This window comes from Dipodomys ordii, unplaced genomic scaffold (assembly GCF_000151885.1).
Source record: "Dipodomys ordii isolate 6190 unplaced genomic scaffold, Dord_2.0 Scaffold28, whole genome shotgun sequence".
In the NCBI taxonomy this organism is placed as follows: domain Eukaryota; kingdom Metazoa; phylum Chordata; class Mammalia; order Rodentia; family Heteromyidae; genus Dipodomys; species Dipodomys ordii.
The window spans coordinates 15,338,223-15,359,262 of record NW_012267244.1 but is presented as its reverse complement, the minus strand read 5'-3'; the positions used below and the strand labels follow the sequence as shown (position 1 = coordinate 15,359,262).

Sequence of the window (21,040 nt, the reverse complement as noted above, 5' to 3'; positions counted from 1 at the left end):
GGGGGGGATTTCAAAAGTCAGGTTTCGGAAAATGAGTTTAGATGCATAGAAAGACGGGATTGTGTACGTTCGCTAAGTATTAGAGTGAGTGTGTGTGTGTCTGTCTGTCGTCCGCCTGTCTGTGTGTCCGTGTCTTTTTTCTTTGAGTGACAAGGCAGCTCAACATGTCCGTTCCTTGCTGACGTCGGAATGCTATAAAGATTCCGGGCGGATGGTGGAGTTCTCTGACCGTTCTTCCGAACCGTGTTGAGTTTTCGTTTCCTCCGTAAAAGGAAATGAGATGGCGTCCGACGACTTTAAACTGTACTCTTGGTGGGCTTTTCACTCTGCAGATGTTTACCAAGTTGTAGCCGTTAATATTGCCACTCAGGTCATTTACCTAGGTGCGGGTGATGCGCCTACATAAAGATATTCTGTGGGAATAAAGTTTTAGCAGTTAAGGAAACCTAAGATTCTAAGCAGGACAGTGCTTAATTTTGTTTTTGTACTCTGGTACTGGGGCTTGAACTCTGGGCCTCATTTTGCTTTTTTCGTTTAAGGCTAGCGCTTTGCCACCTGACCCACACCTCTACTTTTGGCTTTTTGCTGGCTAACTGGAGATAAGAGTCACGTTCTTTCCTGCCCTGGCCAGCTTTGAACCCTGGTCTTTAGCTCTTAGCCTCCTGAGTAAGTTTAACAATACAGTTTAAAAAGAAATGGGGCTGGGGGCTGGGAAGGTGGCTCAGTAGTAGAGCGCTTGCCTTGCATGCATGAGGCCCTGGGTTCGATTCCTCAGCACCACATAAGGAAAAAGGAAAAAAAAAAGCCAGAAGTGGCACTTTGGTGCTAGTGGTAGAGTGCTAGCCTTGAGCTGAAGAGCTGAGGGACAGCGCCCAGGCCCAGAGTTCAGTCCCCACTACTGGAACCAAAAAAAAAAAAAAAAAAGAATAGTGTGTAGTTTTGCCACTTAGGCAAAAAGAGAATGTGTGTATATGGTATCCATGGATGCACACATACAACAGGTACCATATATCCTTTTCTGTGTATATAACACATGTGCAAGGCTTCTTTGGGAAACATTTTTTTTAATTTTTTTTTATTGTAAAGATACTATACAGAGGGTTACAGATACATGAGTGAGGTAATGAGTACACTTCCTCTTGAACATTGTTAGCCCCTCCATTGTTTTCTTTGGGAAACATTTTTAAGAACATGGTTTCAATGGAAGGACATAGGAAAGAGGACCCAGGGGTAGAAGTCTTAATGAGCTAATGTTTGAGGGTTTTTTTTTTTGTTTGTTTGGTTTCTTTTTGTTGGTACTAAATACTTCTTCTATTGAGCTACATTCCCAGCCCTTAATCTGCCCTGTTCCCCCCCCCCCCATGAACATTTGTTTTTTAATTAAAGCAATAACTGATGGTGGTTGATGTCAGCTTGCTAATTTTATTCGGGGAAGTTCATGTTGGTGACAGGTAAAATTGTATTGGCATCAAAATCTCCTGAGCCCCTATCCCAGGAGAATCACATACAGAATGAGAGTTTGACAACCAGGTGATACCTCTGAAAGTTTTGGGTAGATCATAGTATATTCTTTCATGTTGCTAATTGGGGCAATTTTCATATTGGTGGTTATGAACTTTTTGTTTTGCTTTGTTTTCTATTTTATTTTATGGTGGTTACGAACTTTAAGGATAGAAGATGACTGAAGTCCAAGTAATTATTTGAAGTGTTTTGTTTTGTTTTTTGTGGCTTGTCTTAACAGGTACACCAGGGGTTGGAAAAACCACACTAGGCAAAGAACTTGCCTCAAGATCAGGACTGAAGTATATTAGTGTGGGTGATTTAGCTCGAGAAGGTAAGGGATGCTTTGATATTTGGGTTTTGTTTTTTAAAGTCAGGTTGTAGAGTATTAACTAGCTGTTATAAGAGGGTACAAATAGGAGAAAGATTAGCGTGTTAAGGACTTTTTGATGGAAAAAAATGTTTAAGCAAGCTCACAACTTTAATCCAAGCACTAAGGAGGACAAGAGGCCATCCTAGACAGAAAAGTACAGGAGACTCCCAGCTCGAAAAAAACTGGCTGAGAGTATGGCTCAAATGATAAAGTTCTAGCAAGCAAGTAAGTTGAGGAACCATGAGGCTTTGAGTCCCAACCCTGGTACCAGCACATACAAATATAGACCTTTATGTGGAGCCATAGAAATCTTTAAAAATGCGTATAATACTATTAATGATAACATTCACCAATTTCCCCCCTACCACCAACTAGTAGTGTTTTTTGTTTTTTGGGGTTTTTTTGCCAGTCCTGGGACTTGAACTCAGGGCCTGGGCGCTATCTCTGAGCTTTTGCTCAAGGCTAGTACTCTTAACACTTGAGTCACGGCGCCAGTTCTGGCTTTTTTTGTTTATGTGGTACTGAGGAATCAGGTCTTCATGAATGCTAGGCAAGCACTATACCACTTAAGCCACATTCCCAGCATAGCAGTTCTTTATAACAATAATATTAGTTTTAGAACAGTATTAATGGAGGCTTCCATGAAAAGATTGGACACATAAAATCTCAATATAAAAAGGCAGGAGAATGAGACAGTGAATGTATTAATCTTACGGAAAAGACAGATTATTTTGAACTCAGGCAATAGGATATGCTTGTCCTTTGGTATTTTCTTAGGTCAGCTTGATTGCTGTATGTATGCATGCAACTACATACATTCTAAAATTAATGTTTGATTTTTTTTACCCTGTTTTCCCCTAATCTTTATTTATTTATTTTTTGTTCTGCTATTTATAGGGCAGGAGCTCAGTACACTTAAGCAAAGGGAACTCTTTATTAAAATTAAGATGTAATTTGTTTTAAACCTTAAAAATACTTATTTTAACATAATTTTTAAATGTTAAGTTCCTAACATTTGTTACTAAAATAATTTTGGTTTGATCTAATGTGCATATTTTTTTTAAATGAACTAAAGTCTGATCACCGGCTATCATGGAGTCTGGCAAGATGGCTTCTCCCAAGAGCATGCCGAAAGATGCACAGATGATGGCACAAATCCTGAAGGATATGGGGATTACAGAATATGAGCCAAGAGTTATAAATCAGATGTTGGAGTTTGCTTTTCGTTATGTGACTACAATTCTAGATGATGCTAAGATTTATTCAAGCCATGCTAAAAAAGCTACTGTTGATGCAGATGATGTACGATTGGCCATCCAGTGTCGGGCTGACCAGTCTTTCACTTCTCCTCCTCCAAGAGATTTTCTGTTAGATATTGCAAGGCAAAGAAATCAAACCCCTTTGCCATTGATCAAACCATATTCAGGTCCTAGATTGCCACCTGATAGATATTGCTTAACAGCTCCAAATTATAGACTTAAGTCTTTACAAAAAAAGGCATCTACTCCTGCAGGAAGAATAACTGTTCCACGGTTAAGTGTTGGTTCAGTCAGTAGCAGACCAAGTACTCCCACACTGGGCACACCAACCCCACAAACAATGTCTGTTTCTACTAAAGTGGGAACTCCAATGTCCCTCACAGGGCAAAGATTTACAGTACAAATGCCTGCTTCTCAGTCCCCTGCTGTAAAAGCATCAATTCCTGCAACATCAGCAGTTCAGAATGTTCTGATCAATCCATCATTAATTGGTTCCAAAAACATTCTTATTACTACTAATATGGTGTCACAAAATACGACCAACGAGTCATCAAATGTATTAAAAAGAAAGCGTGATGATGATGATGACGATGATGACGATGATGATGACTATGATAATTTGTAATCTAGCCTTGATGCATGTAATAAGTATTTTTGGTCTTGAATCCATTGTACTGAAATTAAACAAGCATGCTAGATGTTTTCGTTGTACTTTAGAAACTTTATAAATAGTATTTAATGAGTACTTTTCAATTGAAATGTTTGGTTTTCTTTAATAGCACTAGAAATGGTTTTTCTTCAGCCTTTACATGTAAAAAAATAAAGTTGTTATTTATCAATTAGATGTTGGTACTTTGGCAGTATGTTTTTAAAAACATTTTCTCCCTCCTCACCAGAAGGAAATAAGGGTTACAACATTCATTATTTTGAATCTTTGTGTCTTCAGATATTTAATCATACTTAACAATATATTTTTTCAGATTGCTCAAGTGTAACTGATTCTATTAAGAGAGACTAATTGGTCAAGATGGTTTAGATCTGTTTAGATTTGTCCTCATTTTCTCAACTTTCTAGGTTGTCTCCCCACCCCCCTATTGGTATATTAAGGATTATTGGCATCTTCATTTCTTTCCTTTTTATTTGATTACTTTTTTCTAGTGTCCTTTTTTGCAGCTCTGCTTTAAACATTTTTTGTCATTTTGTTGGGGGGGGGTCGTGGGGCCTGAACCCTGGGCTTGGGCGCTGTCCCTCAGCTCTTCAGCTCAAGGCAAGCGCTCTACCACTTGAGCCACAGTACCACTTCTTGGTTTTCTAGTGATTTATTGGAGATAAGAGTCTCACAGTTTCCTGCCCAGGCTGTCTTGGAACCGTGATCCTCAGATCTCAGTCTCCTGCATAGCGCCCAGCTGCCCAGCTAAATTTTAAACTCTTCAATGCAGCCTTGAAGGCCCTTTATCTAGCCTCAGCTTACTTGGCCCCTTATTCCTAATTTCTTTCTCTAAGAAACTAGGGCTGGGGGCTGGTAGCATGTCGTAAGTGGTAGAGCATCAGCCTAGCAAGCACGAGGCCCTGAGTTCCAAACCCCAGTACTGACCAAAACAAAACACTATCCTTATGGGCTGGGGATGTGGCTTAGTGGTAGAATGCTTCCCTAGCATGCATGAAGACCTGGGTTTGATTCCTCATTACCACATACACAGAAAAAGCTGAAGTGGCAGAGTGCTAATCTTGAGCAAAAGAAGCTCAGGGACAGTATCTAGATCCTAAGTTCAAGCCCCAGGACTGGCAAAACAACAACAAAAACAACTTATTAAGAATGTGAAGGACTTTCCTGCCCAGTTAGCTTTGAACTACAATCCTGAGACCTCAGCCTCTTAAGTAGATAGGATTATAGGCTTGAGCCACTAGAGCTCTTGCTCACACTCTTCCCCCATCTTTCCTCCCTCCTCCTTTTCTCCCTGTCCCTTTCCCTCTCTCCTCCCCTTTCCCTTTCTCTTTCTCCCTCTCTCCCCCTTACCCCTTTTCCCTTTCTCCTCCCTCTTTCTGTCTCCCTCTCTTCTCCTGTCTCCTTTTCCTCCCCTCCCTTTCTCTTCTCCTTTTTCTCCTCTTTCTCTATTGACCAGGGATTAATATCAGGGACTCCTGCTCTCAATTTCCACTTTGGGTTAGTGCTTGGCTACTTAAACCACACCTCCACGTTCAGCTTTTTGCTGGCTAATGGAATATAAGACAGATTTTCCTACATGGGCTGGCATAGAACCCGAATCTTCAGTTCTCACCCTCCTGAGTCACTAGTATAGGCTTGAGCCATCAGCTCCTGGATCCTATTTTCTTTTTTTTCCCAGTCATGGGGCCTGAACTCTGGGTCTGGGCGCTGTCCCTCAGCTCTACAGCTCAAGGCGAGCGCTCTACCACTGGAGCCACAATGCCACTTCCGGCTTTTTCTGCTTATGTGGTGCTGAGGAATCGAACCCAGGGCCTCATGCATGCGAGGCAAGCACTCTACCACTGAGCCACCTTCCCAGCCCTGTATCCTATTTTCTAATGGTTTGAAAACTCCCTCAGAGTCTTCCCTCCTTTGATCCCTGCCTAGCTAATTGCTTCGTATCTGTTTAGAACTTATGCTAGGAAAGCCTCTTAATATCCTAGGTTTATGTCAGTTGTTTATACAACACCTAGAGCCAGAAAATTAAAATAATTCCCAGATGTCTTTATTACCATTTTATTAGAAATGCTTTGAGAGAAGGACTTCATTTTGTTCACTTTTTTTTCTAGTTGTGGGACTTGAACTCAGGGCTGGGCTCTGTCCCTTAGCTTCTTTGGGCTCAAGGCTAGTGCTCTTATCCCTTGAGCCACAGTGCTGCTTCTAGTTTTTGAGTGGTTAATTGGAGATAAGAGTATCACAGGGACTTTTCTGCCCAGGCTGCCCTTGAATATCGATCCTCAGATCTCAGCCTCCTGTAGTAGCTATGATCACAGGCAGAGGCACCACAACTGGTATTTGTTCAATGTTTGGTCCTCATTGTCCATCCCTTCTGTTAGTACAAGGTATTTGATAAAGGTTTTTGAAGTAAACATTTCAGTTTGGATAATGAATTCTACATGTCAACATTGTAATAAGAAACACTTTTTTGGTGGTGTCTGTGTGTCTGTGTGTGCCGGTTCTGGGGCTTGAACTCATGGCCTAGGTGCTGTCTGTGCTTATTTTGCTCAAGGATAGTGCTCTAGCACTTATGTCACAGCTCCACTTCTGGCTTTTGTAGTAGTTTATTAGAAATAAGAGTCCCATAGACTTCTGCCCAGGCTGGCTTCAAACTGATCCCCAGATCTCGAATTTGTGAGTATCCAGGATTATAGGTGTAAGCCACTGATACTTGGCTAAGAAACATTCTAAAAGTGGCTATAGATGTCTCTCTTAGCTTGTATTTTTTAAGATTTTGGTAATCTTTGGATCAGGAATTAAAATATGAAATAATGCCATATGGCTACTACATAGAATGATCAACTATATAAGTATTCTTGAATTTTGTGGTATTGTTGCCCTTCTGAAGGTTTCATATCCAGTGGGTATGAAAGGTTTCATAGGGCTGGGAAGGTGCTTGAGGCCCTGGGTTCAATTCCTCAGCACCACATAAGCAGGAAAAAAAAGCCGAAGTGACACTGTGGCTCAAGTGGTAGAGTGCTAGCCTTGAGTTGAAGAGCTGAGGGACAGAGCCCAGGCCCAGAGTTCAGGCCCCACGAACCCCCCCAAAAAAAGGTTTCATATCCATCTGGATCTGAAAAGCTGAGCACAGTGACGTGCCTGTACGTCCAGCTTCTCAGTAAGCTGAGGCAGTACAGTCCCTTGAGCACAGAAGTTCCCAGGCCATCCCTGATAACAGTGAGATCCTGTCTCAAAAGAAAAAATAACATACAGATATGTGTGTATGCATGTATGTGCTGGTCCTGTGGCTTCACTCAGGCCTAGGCACTGCCCCTGAGCTGTTTTGCTAGAGGATAGTGCTGTACCACTTGAGCCACAGCTCTACTTCCTACTTTTTGTTGTTATTTGGAGGTAGTCTCTCTTGTCCAGCGGGCTCTACAGGTTCTATCCCAGCTATGTCTGGAAGCGTAAATGGGTCCACAATGGCCCAGGCAGAAAGTGAGACTCATCTCAAAATAATCATAGCATAGTGAACTGGAGGGATGGCTCACGTTGTAGAGCACCTGCCTGGCAACCTCAGTGCTCTGTGCCCTGAGTTCATACTCTAGCACTTCCAATTAAAAGAAATTAGCTCTTTATAAGCTGCGGTTTGTAGATGAAGATTTAGATTGTTTCCTAACTTGTTAACAAATTTTTCCCATACCAGGACTTTTTTTTACTATTCTGATAACAGCAGTAGTCCATTAGGTGCTGGGATGCCCAGAATCATTCCACAGGCCCTCCAGGCAAGACAGTTACAGGTGTTTCTGTAGTAAGATCTCAGAATGATGGTTTGAAGCCAGGCTAGGCTTTTATCTCCAACTATGAGTGAAAAAAGCCAAGCAAGAGGCCATGAATTCAAGCTCAAGTATCTACACAAGAGTTACATTAATAAATAATAATATAGGCACTGGTGGCCTATAATCCTAGCTACCCAAGAGGCAGAGATCTGAGGATCAAGGTTCAAAGCCAGGCTAGGCAGGAAAGTTTTTGAAAGAGTCTTATCTCCAATAAAACTACCAAAAAAGCCAGAAGTGGAGCTGTGGCTCGAGTGGTAGCATACTATCCTTTAGCAAAAGAAGCTCAGGGACAACACCTAGTCCCAGAGTTCAAGCCCCAGAATCAGTATGAAGGGAATAAAAACATGAAAAACTATTCAAGTTTGCCTGGTATGTGTAACACCTTGGGTTTTATTTCCAGTGCCAAAAACAGTAGGGGAGGGAGGTGAGAAGACTCCATAACTTTTTTTTTTTGGTTGGTTGTGGGGCTTGAACTCTGGGCCTGGGCACTGTCCCTCAGCTCTTCAGCTCAAGGCTAGGGCTCTACCACTTGAGCCATAGCACCACTTCTGGTTTTCTGGAGGTTTATTGGAGATAAGAGTCTCATGGGCTTTCCTGCCTGGACTGGCTTTGAACCATCATCCTCAGATCTCAGGCTTCTGAGTAGCTAGAATTACAGGCTTGAGCCACCGGCATAGATAGCAATTTTCTTAGAGCTGGCTAAAGTATGATTTAAGCCTGCCTTAAACTAACTCTTAGGAATGAAGGTGGTTGGTATGTCCTAGTTCGTGAAATAAGACTTCCTTTAAAGCCAGTTATTTGTTGAAATTTAAATTTGCCTCTGGATGCTGTTGCTTTGTACCTTTAATCCTGGCTAGTAAGTTCTTGAACTGAGAATCAAGGTTCAAAGCCAGTTGGAAGTGGAGGTGTGATTCAAGCTGTGAAAGAAAATGCTGAGAGCTCAATACTTTTTGTGCTTTAATTTGCCTTTTCATTTCTTTTTTTTTTTAGTGTTGAGTTAAACCTAGAGCCTAATCATATGCTGAATTTAGTACCACTTACATATATTCCTGGCCTTAAATTTATCTTCTCTATAGCTTCCCTCATCATTTTTGTTTTGTCTTCTTAAGTAAGATCTAACTCTCAAGAGGAATGGCTTTTGGAGGAGCTGGGAATTTGGAAGTAAAGGTTATATCCAGGCCTGGTGCCAATGGCTCATACCTATAATCCTAGCTATTCGGAAGGCTGAGATCTGAGGGTTGTAGTTTGAAGCCAGCCCTGGCCAGAAAGTCTTTGAAATGCTTATCTCCAATTAACAACCAGAAAAGCTGGAAGTGGAGCTGTGGCTTAAGTAATACAGCACTAGCATTGAGCAAAAAAGCTCAAAGATAGTTAGTGCCCAGGTCCCAGGACTGGCACACACACACACACACACACACAAAGATTATATTCAGGGACATCTGAATATAAACCCCAAGTACATCTTTCCCAAGCCTCATGAAAAAGTGAAGTTCATTAACAGGGAGTTTACTTCTGGAATCAAAAACCTAAACTTGCTGCTGAGAAGTGCATATAATTTTTTTTTTTTTTGGTCGGTCATGGGACTTGAACTCTGGGCTTGGGCACTGTCTCTGCACTCTTCAGCTCAAGGTGAGCACTCTACCACTTGAGCCACAGCTCCACTTCCAGTTTTCTAGTGGTTTATTAGAGTCTCATGGACTTTCCTCCCCAGGCTGGCTTTGAACCACAATCCTCAGATCTCAGCCTCCTAAGTAGCTAGGATTACAAGCAAGAGCCACTGGCGCCCTGCGAGAAGTATATTTTTGACCTAAACATCTGGAATTTAATCTGCTTTTAATGCATCGTAGGATGTTGTTTTACCTGTTCATATGTTCCTTCTTCACACCAATGTGTAACTCAATCTCAGAAATTCTGATGTTATTTTATTATTTATTCACTTATTTATTCTTGTGTCAGAGACTTGGACTCAGAGCCGGGGGTCCCTGATCTTTGTTATTCAGAGCTAGAGCTCTACCACTTAAGCCATAGCTCTGTGTCCTGCCTTTTTGGTGCTTAATTTGAGAAGAGAATCTCATGGACCCCTGCCCAGGCTGGACTCGAATTGCCATCCTCATAAGTCATCCTCTGAGTGACTGGTAATACAGATGTGAGCCACCAGCATCTGGCCTCTTCATTTCTTTTAGTTTATTTCAACTTTGATATTTGAGTTTCAAGTAAGCTTAAATTACATGACTGTAGCCCTAGCACTTTGGAGGCTGAAGCTGGGGAGATCACAAGTTGAGGCTAAACCTGAGCTACACAGTAAGATTCTGTCTCAAAAAACAAAAATGAACAACGTGGAAAAATTGGCTTTTTGTTTTTGCTTTTGTTGACCATGAGGCTTGAACCCAGGGACTAAGCACTATCCCTGAGCTTCTTCGCTCAAAGCTAGCACTCTACCATTTGGGGTCACAGCTCCACTTCCAGTTTTTTAAGTGTTTAATTGGAGATGAGAATCTCACGGGGACTTGTCTGCCCAGGCTGGCTTTGAACCGTGATCCTCAGATCTCACCCTCCTGAATAGCTAGGATTACAGGCATGAGCCACGGGCACCCGGCTAGACATGGATCTTAAAGCCAAACTACAAAGGGTACTAAACAAAATATCCCCAAGTTCATGATATTCTCTTGACTTAATTATGGCTAATGCTCTAATCATATATATAGTGGCAGAACAAAAGTGGATTTTTTTTACTTATGGAAAAAATGTTTTGAATATATTATCCATGCTTTCTTTTTCTTTTCTTTTCTTTTTTTTTTTTTGTCAGTTGTGGGACTTGAACTCTGGGCCTGAGCGCTGTCCTCAGCTCTTCAGCTCAAGGCTAGCATTCTACCACTTGAGCTATAATGCCACTTCCGGTTTTCTGGTGGTTTATTGGAGTTTCACTGGACTTTTCCTGCCCGGGCTGGCTTTGAACCTCGATCCTCAGATCTCAGCCTCCTGAGTAGCTAGGATTATAGGCGTGAGCCACCAGTGCCCAACTTATCCATGCTTTCTTCTAGACAAAATTTTATCAGTATTGCCCTTTATATTTGCATCTAAAAGAATAATTGGCAATATATTTCCTAAAGACTAGAATTATTTGAAAATTGTAGAAGAGAGAGGACAAACTGAAGGTGAGTGTAGATAAAATACCAGCGGTGGAAGAGATGAGTTTGATTAGGATATGTTGTGTGCATGTATGGAAGTGTCACAGTGACTCCCCTCCCCCTTGTGCAAGTAATGATGTGGGCTAATAGAAGCTAATGTAAGTTACTTAAAAAATACTGTTTAACAAGCCACTGTGGTTCTCTTCTAGGGGAGTTATATGATGGCTATGATGAAGAGTATGATTGTCCCATTTTAGATGAAGATAGAGTAAGTGACAATATAAAATTTGCACTTGTTGGATCAGTAGTAAGTTGACCTTGGTGTTGTAAGGAAGCCTTCAATAGTTGTTGTTTTTTTTAACCTTTCTTACAGGTAGTCGATGAATTAGAAAATGAGATGAGAGATGGTGGTGTTATTGTTGATTACCATGGCTGTGATTTCTTCCCTGAACGCTGGTTTCATATAGTTTTTGTGTTGAGAACAGATAACAGTGTTTTGTACAAAAGACTTGAAACAAGGTAAGAAAGGAAAAATTTGCATTCTTAAAGCTTAATATGAGGGGCTGGGAAGGTGGATCAGTGGTAGAGTGCTTGCCTTGCATGAATGAGGCCCTGGCTTTGATTTCTCAGCACCACATAAGCAGAAAAAGCTGGAAGTGGCGCTGTGGCTCAAGTGGTAGAGCCATAGCCTTGAGCTAAAGAGCTGAGAGACAGTGCCCAGGCCCAGAGTTCAGGCCACATGACTGACAAAAAACAAAAATAAATAAAGCTTAATATGAACTTTCATTATGATTTCCTGAAATTGGCCAGTAGTGTTGTAAAAAGAGCTTTTATTTGAAAACATGATCACTTTATTTGGTCTCTTGAACCTAATAAGACCCATAAGGACACAGGTGAGTACTCCTTTAGGAGCAAATGAACATCTCAGCTGAAAGTTTGATTCAGTAGTTATACTAATGGAAGCCCCATTTAGCTATGCTATCTTTTTTTTTAATCAACTTCTTGGGCAGAGCCAACCTGTAGTATTCTTTGCTTGAACATTCCCCATTCAAATTGTCCCCACATCAAGAATGGGAGAACTGGGGCTGGGAAGGTGGCTCAGTGATAGAGTGCTTGCCTTGCATGCATGAGGCCCTGGGTTTATGTGGTCCTCAGTACCACATAAGCAGAAAAAAGCTGGAAGTGGCACTGTGGCTCAAGTGGTAGAGTGATAGCCTTGAGCTGAAGAGCTGAGGGACAGCGCCCAGGCCCAGAGTTCAGACCCCACGATTAACACAAACAAAAAACGTTGTGGTTCTCAGTGACTGTCAGGAGCTCTGATCAGCCATTTATTAGAAGGTATACTTGGCTGGGTATTGGTGGCTCATGCCTGTAATCCTAGCTACTCAAGAGACTGAGATCTGAGGATCACAGTTCAAGGCCAGTCCAAGCAGCTAAGTCCCCATGAGGCTTTTATGTCTAATTAACCACTCAAAAACTGGAAGTGGATCTGTGGCTCCAAGTGGTAAAGTGCTAGTTTGGCCTTGTGTCAAGGAAGTTGCTCATGTATACAGGTACTAATCTGTTTTCTCTAAGTAAAAGGAATGTGAGAAGTAGGGGAGAGGGGGGTGGGAAGTGGGGGAGTAGATGGGAAGGGATGGTAAGGGGAAACAAAGAAGGATGCAACAATACTTGATAAGAAATGTACTCATTACCTTGCTCATGTAATTGTAACCCCTCTGTATGGTATTTTCACAATAAAAAAATCTTAGAAATGAGAAATCTAGTTTGACAATAAAGCAATAAAGCCAACTCCACTTTGATAATGCTTATTTGAAAGAGAGAGAGAAAAAAAGAAATATAAGAAGTACTTTTGTGTCCAGTTTCTGGTATGTTCCTAAAACTACAGTTAATAGTATTCATTTTGTTTTTTAATTGTTTAACCTCTCTTTGCCTTACAGGGGTTATAATGAGAAGAAACTGAAAGATAATATTCAGTGTGAGATTTTTCAAGTTCTTTATGAAGAAGCCATAGCATCCTACAAAGAAGAAATTGTGCATCAGCTGCCCAGCAATAACCCAGAAGAGCTAGAGGATAATATAAATAAGATTTTGAAATGGATTGAGCAGTGGGTGAAAGATCATAACTCTTAACTATTACTGGCAGGCCATATTAGTCACTCACATTAATATCTCTCTCACTACTTCATAGAAATCACCCAAGTAATCAGTACAACAATCTTATTAAATCTCTGTTACAGGTCTAGCAGATGGATAACATAAAAACTATGTCTGGGTTTTTCTCCATGAGAAAGCTGAACAACCTCAAAAATAATTAACTTAATATTGGCTTGATAATAAAAAGTATTATTTAATATTTACTTTGTAAATAAATCTGATCAAATGGGTACAAATACACACACACACACAAACACACATACTCTTGGTACTAGAGATTGAACTTAGAGCCTCTTGCATATTAGGCAAGTGATATATCACTTGAGACATACCTCCAGTTCTGCATTTTATTAGTGGAACTGATGACTGCATACATGTCTTTGAACATGTTCAATTTGTGCATTACATATGAGCCATATTACCAACCCAGTTGTACAATTTCAGTGAATTTTATATGAATTACCAAAATAAATTTCTTGTGCCAGTACTAGGGCTTGAACTCAGGGCCTGGATGCTGTCCCCTAGCTGTTTTGCTCAAGGCTAGCGCTCTACCACTTGAACCAGAACTCTACTTCCAGCTTTTTGATATTTAATTGGAAATAAATCTTATAGATTTTCCTGCCTGGTCTAGCTTCAAACCTTGATCCTCAGATCATTAGCCTCCTGAGTAAGATTATATGTGTGAGCCACAGGTGCTCACACTTTTAAAGCTTTTGTTTGTGGTAATAGTGGTTCTGGTTTTTGAACTTACTAGCCAGGTACTCTACCCTTGAGCCACCTTGCAATTAGCAGGACTGTGGTTTGCACTCAGGGTTTAGGCTAGCTAGGAAGTAACTGCCACTTGAGCCATACTCCACAGTCCTTAAATGGATGAGTAATAGTACTTTGTGTGTACATACACCTATGGGTTTTTTTTGTCCATTTATATTGATGATCACCTATAGGATCACTTCTTATTTGTAGAATTAAAGGAAATGCCCCAATTAATGTTTTCTCATGAACACTTAAGATTTCTTGCAGGTTTTTTTTTACTTACACAATGCAAGATACCATATACTACTGTCAGTCTTCTACACATTAGAAGCACCTTCTCAGGTAGGTTATCTTCATTACAGGCAAGGGAACTAAGGCACACAGTCAGGTGATATGCAATACTCCATACAAGTTTCTGAGGTGAGGGAGTCCTTACATAAGCACAGTTTACTTTGGCAAAGTGGGTAATCAACATGAATATATGAATTTGAAGAAGCTGAAGGAGTTTATCAATGGAAAAGGATCTGTTTCTAAGCCAGAATAATCCTTGGACCCAGGCAACTAGCTTACCACTCGAAGACCCAAACTCGTGTGAGCAAGGTAATGAGGCTAATGGACTAAAGGCAGATAGCTCCAGTCTGAGACGAGCAACAGCACAACCCCCTCCTCTCCCCCCCAACAGCCTTTCTGGCTTTGTGTTCTGTGTCTTTGCCACACCTTTGCTCCCGCAGTTCCTTTGGCCCACAGCATGTTGGGTCTTCGTCCGTCCTCTGTGGGACGGACGGGGTCCAAGGAAAGGTAAGTGCACCACTCGCCCGTTCCCCAGCCTCCCCTAGCCCCAGAGACAGTCGGAGCAGCCAGGAGTCAAGCAAGCATTTTTTTTTTTTTTTAGTCCAGTCTTGGGGCCTGAACTCTGGGCCTGGGTGCTGTCCCTCAGCTCTTCAGCTCAAGGCTAGCGCTTTACCACTTGAACCACAGCTTACGTGATGCTGAGGAATCGAACCCAGGGCCTCATGCATGCAAGGCAAGTGCTCTACCACTGAGCCACCTTCACAGCCCCACAGCAAGCATTTTTAAAGCAAAAATCCACGTGGCATGGAAGGGGAGGAAGAGGTACCAACCAATCACTGTAGAGGTCACCCGTGTGCCTAAGCTTTCTATACTTTCCCAGCTGTCCATGAGCTGTTCACGCACTGAGGTCACTTTGCCTGATTGTGGTATCCAGTCAGATTTTAACAAACAACTCGGGCTCTGCCCACTCAACTTCCTCCCAGTGCCATCTTTGCTGCCCATGTGCCCTACAAATTCCCCCTTTTTGTTTTAATAGCAGACCCACCTCTCTGCTGAGGTTCAGATCAGGGCACCTCTCACAAGGTTCGCCCGTTTGGCGGCACCTTTTTTCCGAGGTTCGCCTGAGGTAGGGGGTAATCTTTGGCACTGAGCTTGTCATAATGGAGAACCATAAGTTGGATTTCTTGGGTTCTATCCTTTATAAGTTTAACTAGCCTATTGAACACGCAGGGCCCAAAGGTGCAAATCAGGGTGAGTATTATCACTGGCCCCAGTAATGGTGAAATTAGCATGGTCAGCCAGGGGGACCAGTCAAACCATTGTTGATACCAATTAGTGTTTAGGTCCACCTTTCTTCAATTCCTTTTCTAATTTCATTAAGATTTTGGGTAACAATGCCAGAGTGATCAGCGTAAAAGCAGCACTCTTCCCCAAGAGCTTGGCATAAACTTCCTTGTTGAAAAAATAGGAGATCCAACCATCGTCGATTCTGTAGTGAAACTTGGGCTAAAAATTCTAAGGATTTTTGCAGATACCTAACAGGTTTCCATCTTGTCTAAATTGGAGTCTATTTGGAGTCGTAGCTCCTGGAACCCATGGAGGCTGCTCCTAAGCCATCTCCTGTGGGCCCCAGTCCCAAAAGGATGGTTAAGGCCAGGGCCATTAGTGGCTCTCGCGGTGTATGGGCGCAGGAGTGAGCCATTTCCTCGTCCGAATGGTATAAAGCATGGGGGAGCAGCATCACCAAAGTGCAAGAGTCATTCTCGTAGTGTAGTAGCTCTACAGAAACACAATGAGTTAACCCAGTCAAACGACAAAGCCAAAAGGTGCCATGGTCTTGAGGCACCAGCCATTTGCCCTGGGTTGAATTAGTGACATGCACTCGCCCCAGCCAGGCTCAAAGGTGTTCCTAGTTACTACACAAGTCATTTGTTACTGCAATGGGAAGGTTAGTCCACCGGAGTCCACTTTGGCAGGGTCACCCCCTGCACTTGTCATGCAAGTCTTCAGTGAGGTGTCCCTCCCTAACTCCTAGGGCCTCATATAAAGGGGGTTTATGTTGCATGCACAGCCAGCAGGAGGCAGTGAGGTCTGGACGGGTCTGATTTAACGCTTGGAAAGCCAAATGCACCGTGGACAAAATCAAATCTCTCTCATCTGAAAACCTGAGTGGGAGGCACGGGGCCTCCATGCTCAAAAAAAAGGGGAAGAGCGAGCCTTTGGATGGGGAGCAGTTGTAGGTAGGTATGGGTTGCACGGGCCCAACAACTCGGGGCCCCGTAACCGCTGGACTGATCTCCGAATGGAGAAAAGTAGCCCCTGATCATATCCTTTCTGATATAATCGCAACCCCCACATCCTGCCCACCCCCCAGTTGGTTATCCTTTTCCCTTCCTCTGTAAAGGTCATTTTAACAGGATTGCATCAGTAAGAAGAGCATCATCCATGTAGGGGGTTCAAGGTAAGTTTGGGGGTCAGAATTCACCAGACAAGGATAGAGCCCTTGTGCATGATCCAAGAGCCCGAGCCCATTGCCTCACATCCCCATTTAGCACAGTAACAGACATCATCAGCCCCTCCACAGTTAGAAATGTCCAAAGCAGTTCGATTATTTCCTGGGCATATATAAAAATCAGTATCTCGTAAGGTTGCCCTCTTTAAAACATGGGAGCAGCCTGGGTGTTGGGGGTCCTACATATGAGGCACGGTGCATCCTCATGGGCCCCCACACTCAGGCTGCCCTTGGTGAAGGGGGTCCAATCTCCAACATCCCAGGATCCTCTAGCCAGGTCACAGAGGTCAAAATGGAGGTCAGGTCACCAGGTCAAAGGGACAGTTTCTCTTGTGGTGCTATTGATGATTTCTGCATTGCCAGCGCTGATCACTGCCCGGGTCACCCGTTGAGGTTGGTGTGGATTCCATAGAGCCATTGCCGGGACTGGGAGGGTCAGGACAGCCAACAGCTGGAGTATCGCCATCTGCAATTGTTAGGGAACATCAGAGCTTCTCAAGGGCTGGTTGCCCTGGGGATGGTTAGTAGTTATCTTTTTAGCTTTCCCTCTTTTAAACACAAGCTGCAAGCACCATAGCCGTTTTCTTTCCTTGTTGGTTTATTCTTGGGCATCCTCCTGTATAGAGGAAATGGGTAAAAACTTAAGATTCCTGGCAGGAATCCAAATGGGGGCTGTCTCCCCTATGGGAAAAACGCATCCAAATCCCCTGCCCATGGTAACTAGGGGGTCAGGTCCTCTCCATTGTTGTGTCAGGGGGTCCTTCCACCTGACTTTCACTTGGGGCTTGGGGTTTAATTGGCCCCAGTACTTCTGAAATCTGGATTCAGTTACCACTTTTGAAAAATTTTAAATGTTAATGGTAAATAAAGCTATCTGTAACTGTATATGGGGGCTAACTCCCCTCTTTTTTAGGGAGGGGTCCAGTCATGGGACCTGAACTCTGGGCCTGGGCACTGTCCCTCAGCTCTTCAGCTCAAGGCTAGCACTATACCACTTGAGCCACAGCGCCACTTCTGGCTTTTTTCTTTTTGCTTATGTGGTGCTGAGGAATCAACCCAGGGCCTCATGCATGCAAGGCAAGCACTCTACCACTAAGCCACCTTCCCAGTCCCCCCTTTTTGTTTTAATAATTGCTCCTTAAGCCATCAGTGGTTTCTTTCTATAATTGCTTGGCCTTGGGGATTATAGGGAATTCTTGTAGTATGATTAATATGCCATCTGTCAAAAAACTCTGACATTGCTTTACTAACAAAACAGGGTCCATTATCAGTTTTAACTTGTGCTGGTAGACCCAAGGTGTCAAAGCATTGAAGAAAATGTGCTTGTGAATGTTTAGTTTTTTATCCTGCTGTGGCCCAACATGCTCCTGAATAGGTATCTATAGAAACAAAAATATATTTAAGCTTACCAAAGGCTGGGAAATAAGTAATATCAGTTTGCCAGAGAACATTGGGTTTGAGGCCTCTGATATTTACCCCTGGTGGTTGTAACGGGGGTACTTTTAAGAAGGGCTGGCATATTTTGCAGGTATGTACTATCCTTTTGAGGTCCTTTACAGGAATCTGAGGAAATCTATGTGGAAGACCTCTCCAATTAATGTGGGTTAAATCATGCAAATGGGTGGCCTCTTGTAACATTAATGCTTGTGGGCCAGTAGCTAACTGGTCCAACCAATAATTGCCCATGGAAAAAAACCCAGGAAGTTTTGAATGCCCTCTCAAATGTTGAATATGAATAGGGGCTGCTGATCCTTCTAATAGACCCTTAAGGGAAACCATAAGGGAGGAAATAGGGTTTTCATCCAGCTTAACATGTGCCTGGGGAATATGAGGGAGCAAGTTAATCATATATAGGCTATCAGAATACAAATTAAAGGGTTTTTGAATGTACTGAAGGGCCATAATTACGGCCAGCATTTCTTTATATTGTGCTGACCCTTGACAAGGTTGGAATCTTTGTTGGTTTGGGGTCTCTTGTTGTTCCTCAAAGGCTGCATACACAGAGCCTGCTTTACCTCCATCAGTAAAAACATGGAGGGCACCAGGAATAGGCGTGGGAGCAAATAGAGATGGCATTTGGAGGGGGAGTCGCCATAACATGACAGTCCATTTGGATGGCCCAAAATGGCAGTCAATTTGGCCTAGAAACCCCTCCAAGGAGAGAGCAAGGCGAGCATTGGCTCGAGTGAGCCACTCAATGTCTGCCATCCGAAAAGGAAAAGCAATGGAGGGTCGAGGCCATAATGCCTTTAGGCTTGGGTCCTTCCCTTGACAATAGCATTGGCAAGTTGGTCTGCCTGAGAGTGCACCCGAGGTGTGCCCCCCCGGGGAGTGTGAACCCGCTCTAATGGCTCCCCCCTTTGAGTTAAAACTGCAGAAATCAATGTGACACCCGCAAACAACCAGAGGGAAATGGGCTCAAGAATAGAATACCTCCTCAGGGAAACTTCATCCAGGGCTTTTTGGAACTGTAAAAATATTGCCCGATGGCTGTCTGTAATTGTAATAACTTCTTGGGACGTCCTGTCTTTTAGTAGGGCAAATAAGGGCACTATCTTTAGGGATGGGAACCCATGGTAACAGCCAATTGATTTCCCCTAAAAGACTTTGAAGTTGGTTAGGGTCAGAGAGGCTGGAATATCCATCAAAGGCTTAAGGGGGCTGGCCTGAGTCAAGGTAAGGTGGGATCCGAGCACCTTAAAAGGGGCTACCTTTTGAATTTTATTGAGGGCTATGGTAAGAAAAAAAAAAACACCTTTTTTAGCCGGGTGCTGGTGGCTCACACCTGTAATCCTAGCTACTCAGGAGGCTGAGATCTGAGGATCGCGGTTCAAAGCCAGCCCGGGCAGGAAAGACCGTGAGACTCATCTCCAATAAACCACTAGAAAACCGGAAGTGGTGATGTGGCACAAGTGGTAGAGCGCTTGCCTTGAGCTGAAGAGCTGAGGGACAACGCCCAGGCCCAGAGTTCAAGCCCCACAACCAACAAAAACAAACAAACAAAAAAAACCTTTTTTAATATGGTGAGAAGGCTCTCCAGGCAGCTTGGGTCTTGGTGCCCCAGAATTATATCATCCATGTAGGCCTAGACAAGGAAGGTATCTGAACCCAGCACAGGCCCTAAAAGTGTGGCCAAGTATTGTTGGCAAAAGGCCGGGCTATTGGCCATTCCCCTGTGGCACCACCGTCCATTCAAACCTCCGGTCAGGCTGGGAAAAATTAAGAGAAAGGATGGAGAAAGCAAATTTCTTGCAGTCATCTGGATGCAGGAGGATAGAAAAAAAAACTATCTTTAATATCAATCACAACCAAGGTATATTCTGAAGATATAGCGGAGTCCAGGGCATGCCTCTTAGGGGTGTTCCTACCTTACATAGATCTTGGAGCATGCGCCAGGCCCCAGATGCTTTTTGGATAACAAATATGGGTGTGTTCCAAGGACTCATAGAAGGGCATATGTGCCCAAGGTTTATCTGTTCCTCCACCAAAAGGTGGAGAGTTACAAGTTTAGGTTTGGTCAATGGCCACTGCTCCACCCAAATAAGGCTTCCCGGTTTCCATCTAATGGAAAGTACTGGGGGGGGGGCAATGGCCTTTAGGATTGGGGGTGCATCCAGGTGGGTCCCTTATGTTCTTCTCTGTAATTATGAAAGTTAAAGAAATCCTTTTCCTTAACTCCCTCCAGATCCCGTTTAAGCCTTTGTGCTTCTTCTCCATTCAGGACATCATCATAGAATGCTCGATGGCTCGTAGTGACCACAGCATCCATTTGTCTAGCATGTCCTGCCCTACTAAGTTGGTGGTGAGGTTTTTGCCACCAGAGGGCGTATCTTTCCCTGCTCTCCATCTGGGCTAGTCCATGTCATAAGGGCAACTGTCTCTTTGGACTGGGAGTTGCCCCCAACCCCCAGTATTGGGGGTCCGGGTGCGAGCTTCCAGTCCAAGGGCACTTCCTCCTCCCTGAGTACTGTTCGATCTGCCCCCGTGTCAATTAAGCAGTGAAACCGCTTCCTGCCTATGAAAATACTCATTTTAGGGCAGAGTCCTTCTATCAGTGGGACCCTCCAATGAGTCTGGGTTGTCCTGTCATGGGGCCGCCTGGGTCTCACAGCAGAGGGGTCTCCTCCTTTAGTTAACGGGGCTGGAGAGCACCCCTCCCCTAGTTTAAAGACTTCCCATCTAAATCAAATTTGGACCGACAATCCTTTTTCCAATGGTATCCCTTCCTGCACTTAGGACAGAGCATAGGGGGTGGTTTGGGCCCCCTGGGCCAGTTGGCGGGGGATTGTTGTGGACAGTCCCTCTTAAAGTGCCCCTCCTGCCCACATTTAAAATAAGCCCCTCTCCCTGATGGTCTTGGGGTTCCTTAGCCCTGGGCTGCCAGTGCCCGCATGATAGCCTCAGTCATTGCAGATGTCTGAGCCTGTAAAGCTAAAGCTAGTGATTGGGACAAGTGCTGTTGCGTTCCCACATCCTGCAAGGCCACCAGCCACCTGCCCAGGGAACTCTCTCTCAATCCCGCGCAGGCCATGCGGTGGTCTGCATTCACCCCTTCCCAGACCAGCAGCTTTACAAACTGATCTCG

At 43.5% G+C, this 21,040-nt stretch overlaps 2 protein-coding genes across 3 annotated transcripts in view; both read left to right on the top strand.

Annotated features, from left to right (window-relative positions):
• The window catches only part of Taf9 (TAF9 RNA polymerase II, TATA box binding protein (TBP)-associated factor, 32kDa), a 4,477-nt gene extending 503 nt beyond the window's left edge, over window positions 1–3,974 (top strand). Inside the window, exons 2-3 of the mRNA XM_013015890.1 lie at window positions 1,742–1,834; window positions 2,949–3,974. Of these exons, the coding sequence (XP_012871344.1) occupies window positions 2,966–3,757 (792 nt within the window). The 5' untranslated portion in view covers window positions 1,742–1,834; window positions 2,949–2,965 and the 3' untranslated portion in view covers window positions 3,758–3,974. The remainder of the gene's footprint in view (window positions 1–1,741; window positions 1,835–2,948) is intronic.
• Window positions 1–13,102, top strand: part of Ak6 (adenylate kinase 6) — a 13,910-nt gene extending 808 nt beyond the window's left edge. The window contains exons 2-5 of one of the 2 annotated variants that reach the window (XM_013015891.1): window positions 1,742–1,834; window positions 10,952–11,010; window positions 11,116–11,261; window positions 12,683–13,102. In XM_013015891.1, coding sequence (XP_012871345.1) covers window positions 1,742–1,834; window positions 10,952–11,010; window positions 11,116–11,261; window positions 12,683–12,875 — 491 coding nt within the window. In that variant the 3' untranslated portion in view covers window positions 12,876–13,102. The remainder of the gene's footprint in view (window positions 1–1,741; window positions 1,835–10,951; window positions 11,011–11,115; window positions 11,262–12,682) is intronic. The other variant, XM_013015892.1, reaches the window with a different exon arrangement.
• Window positions 13,103–21,040: the final 7,938 nt, after the last annotated feature.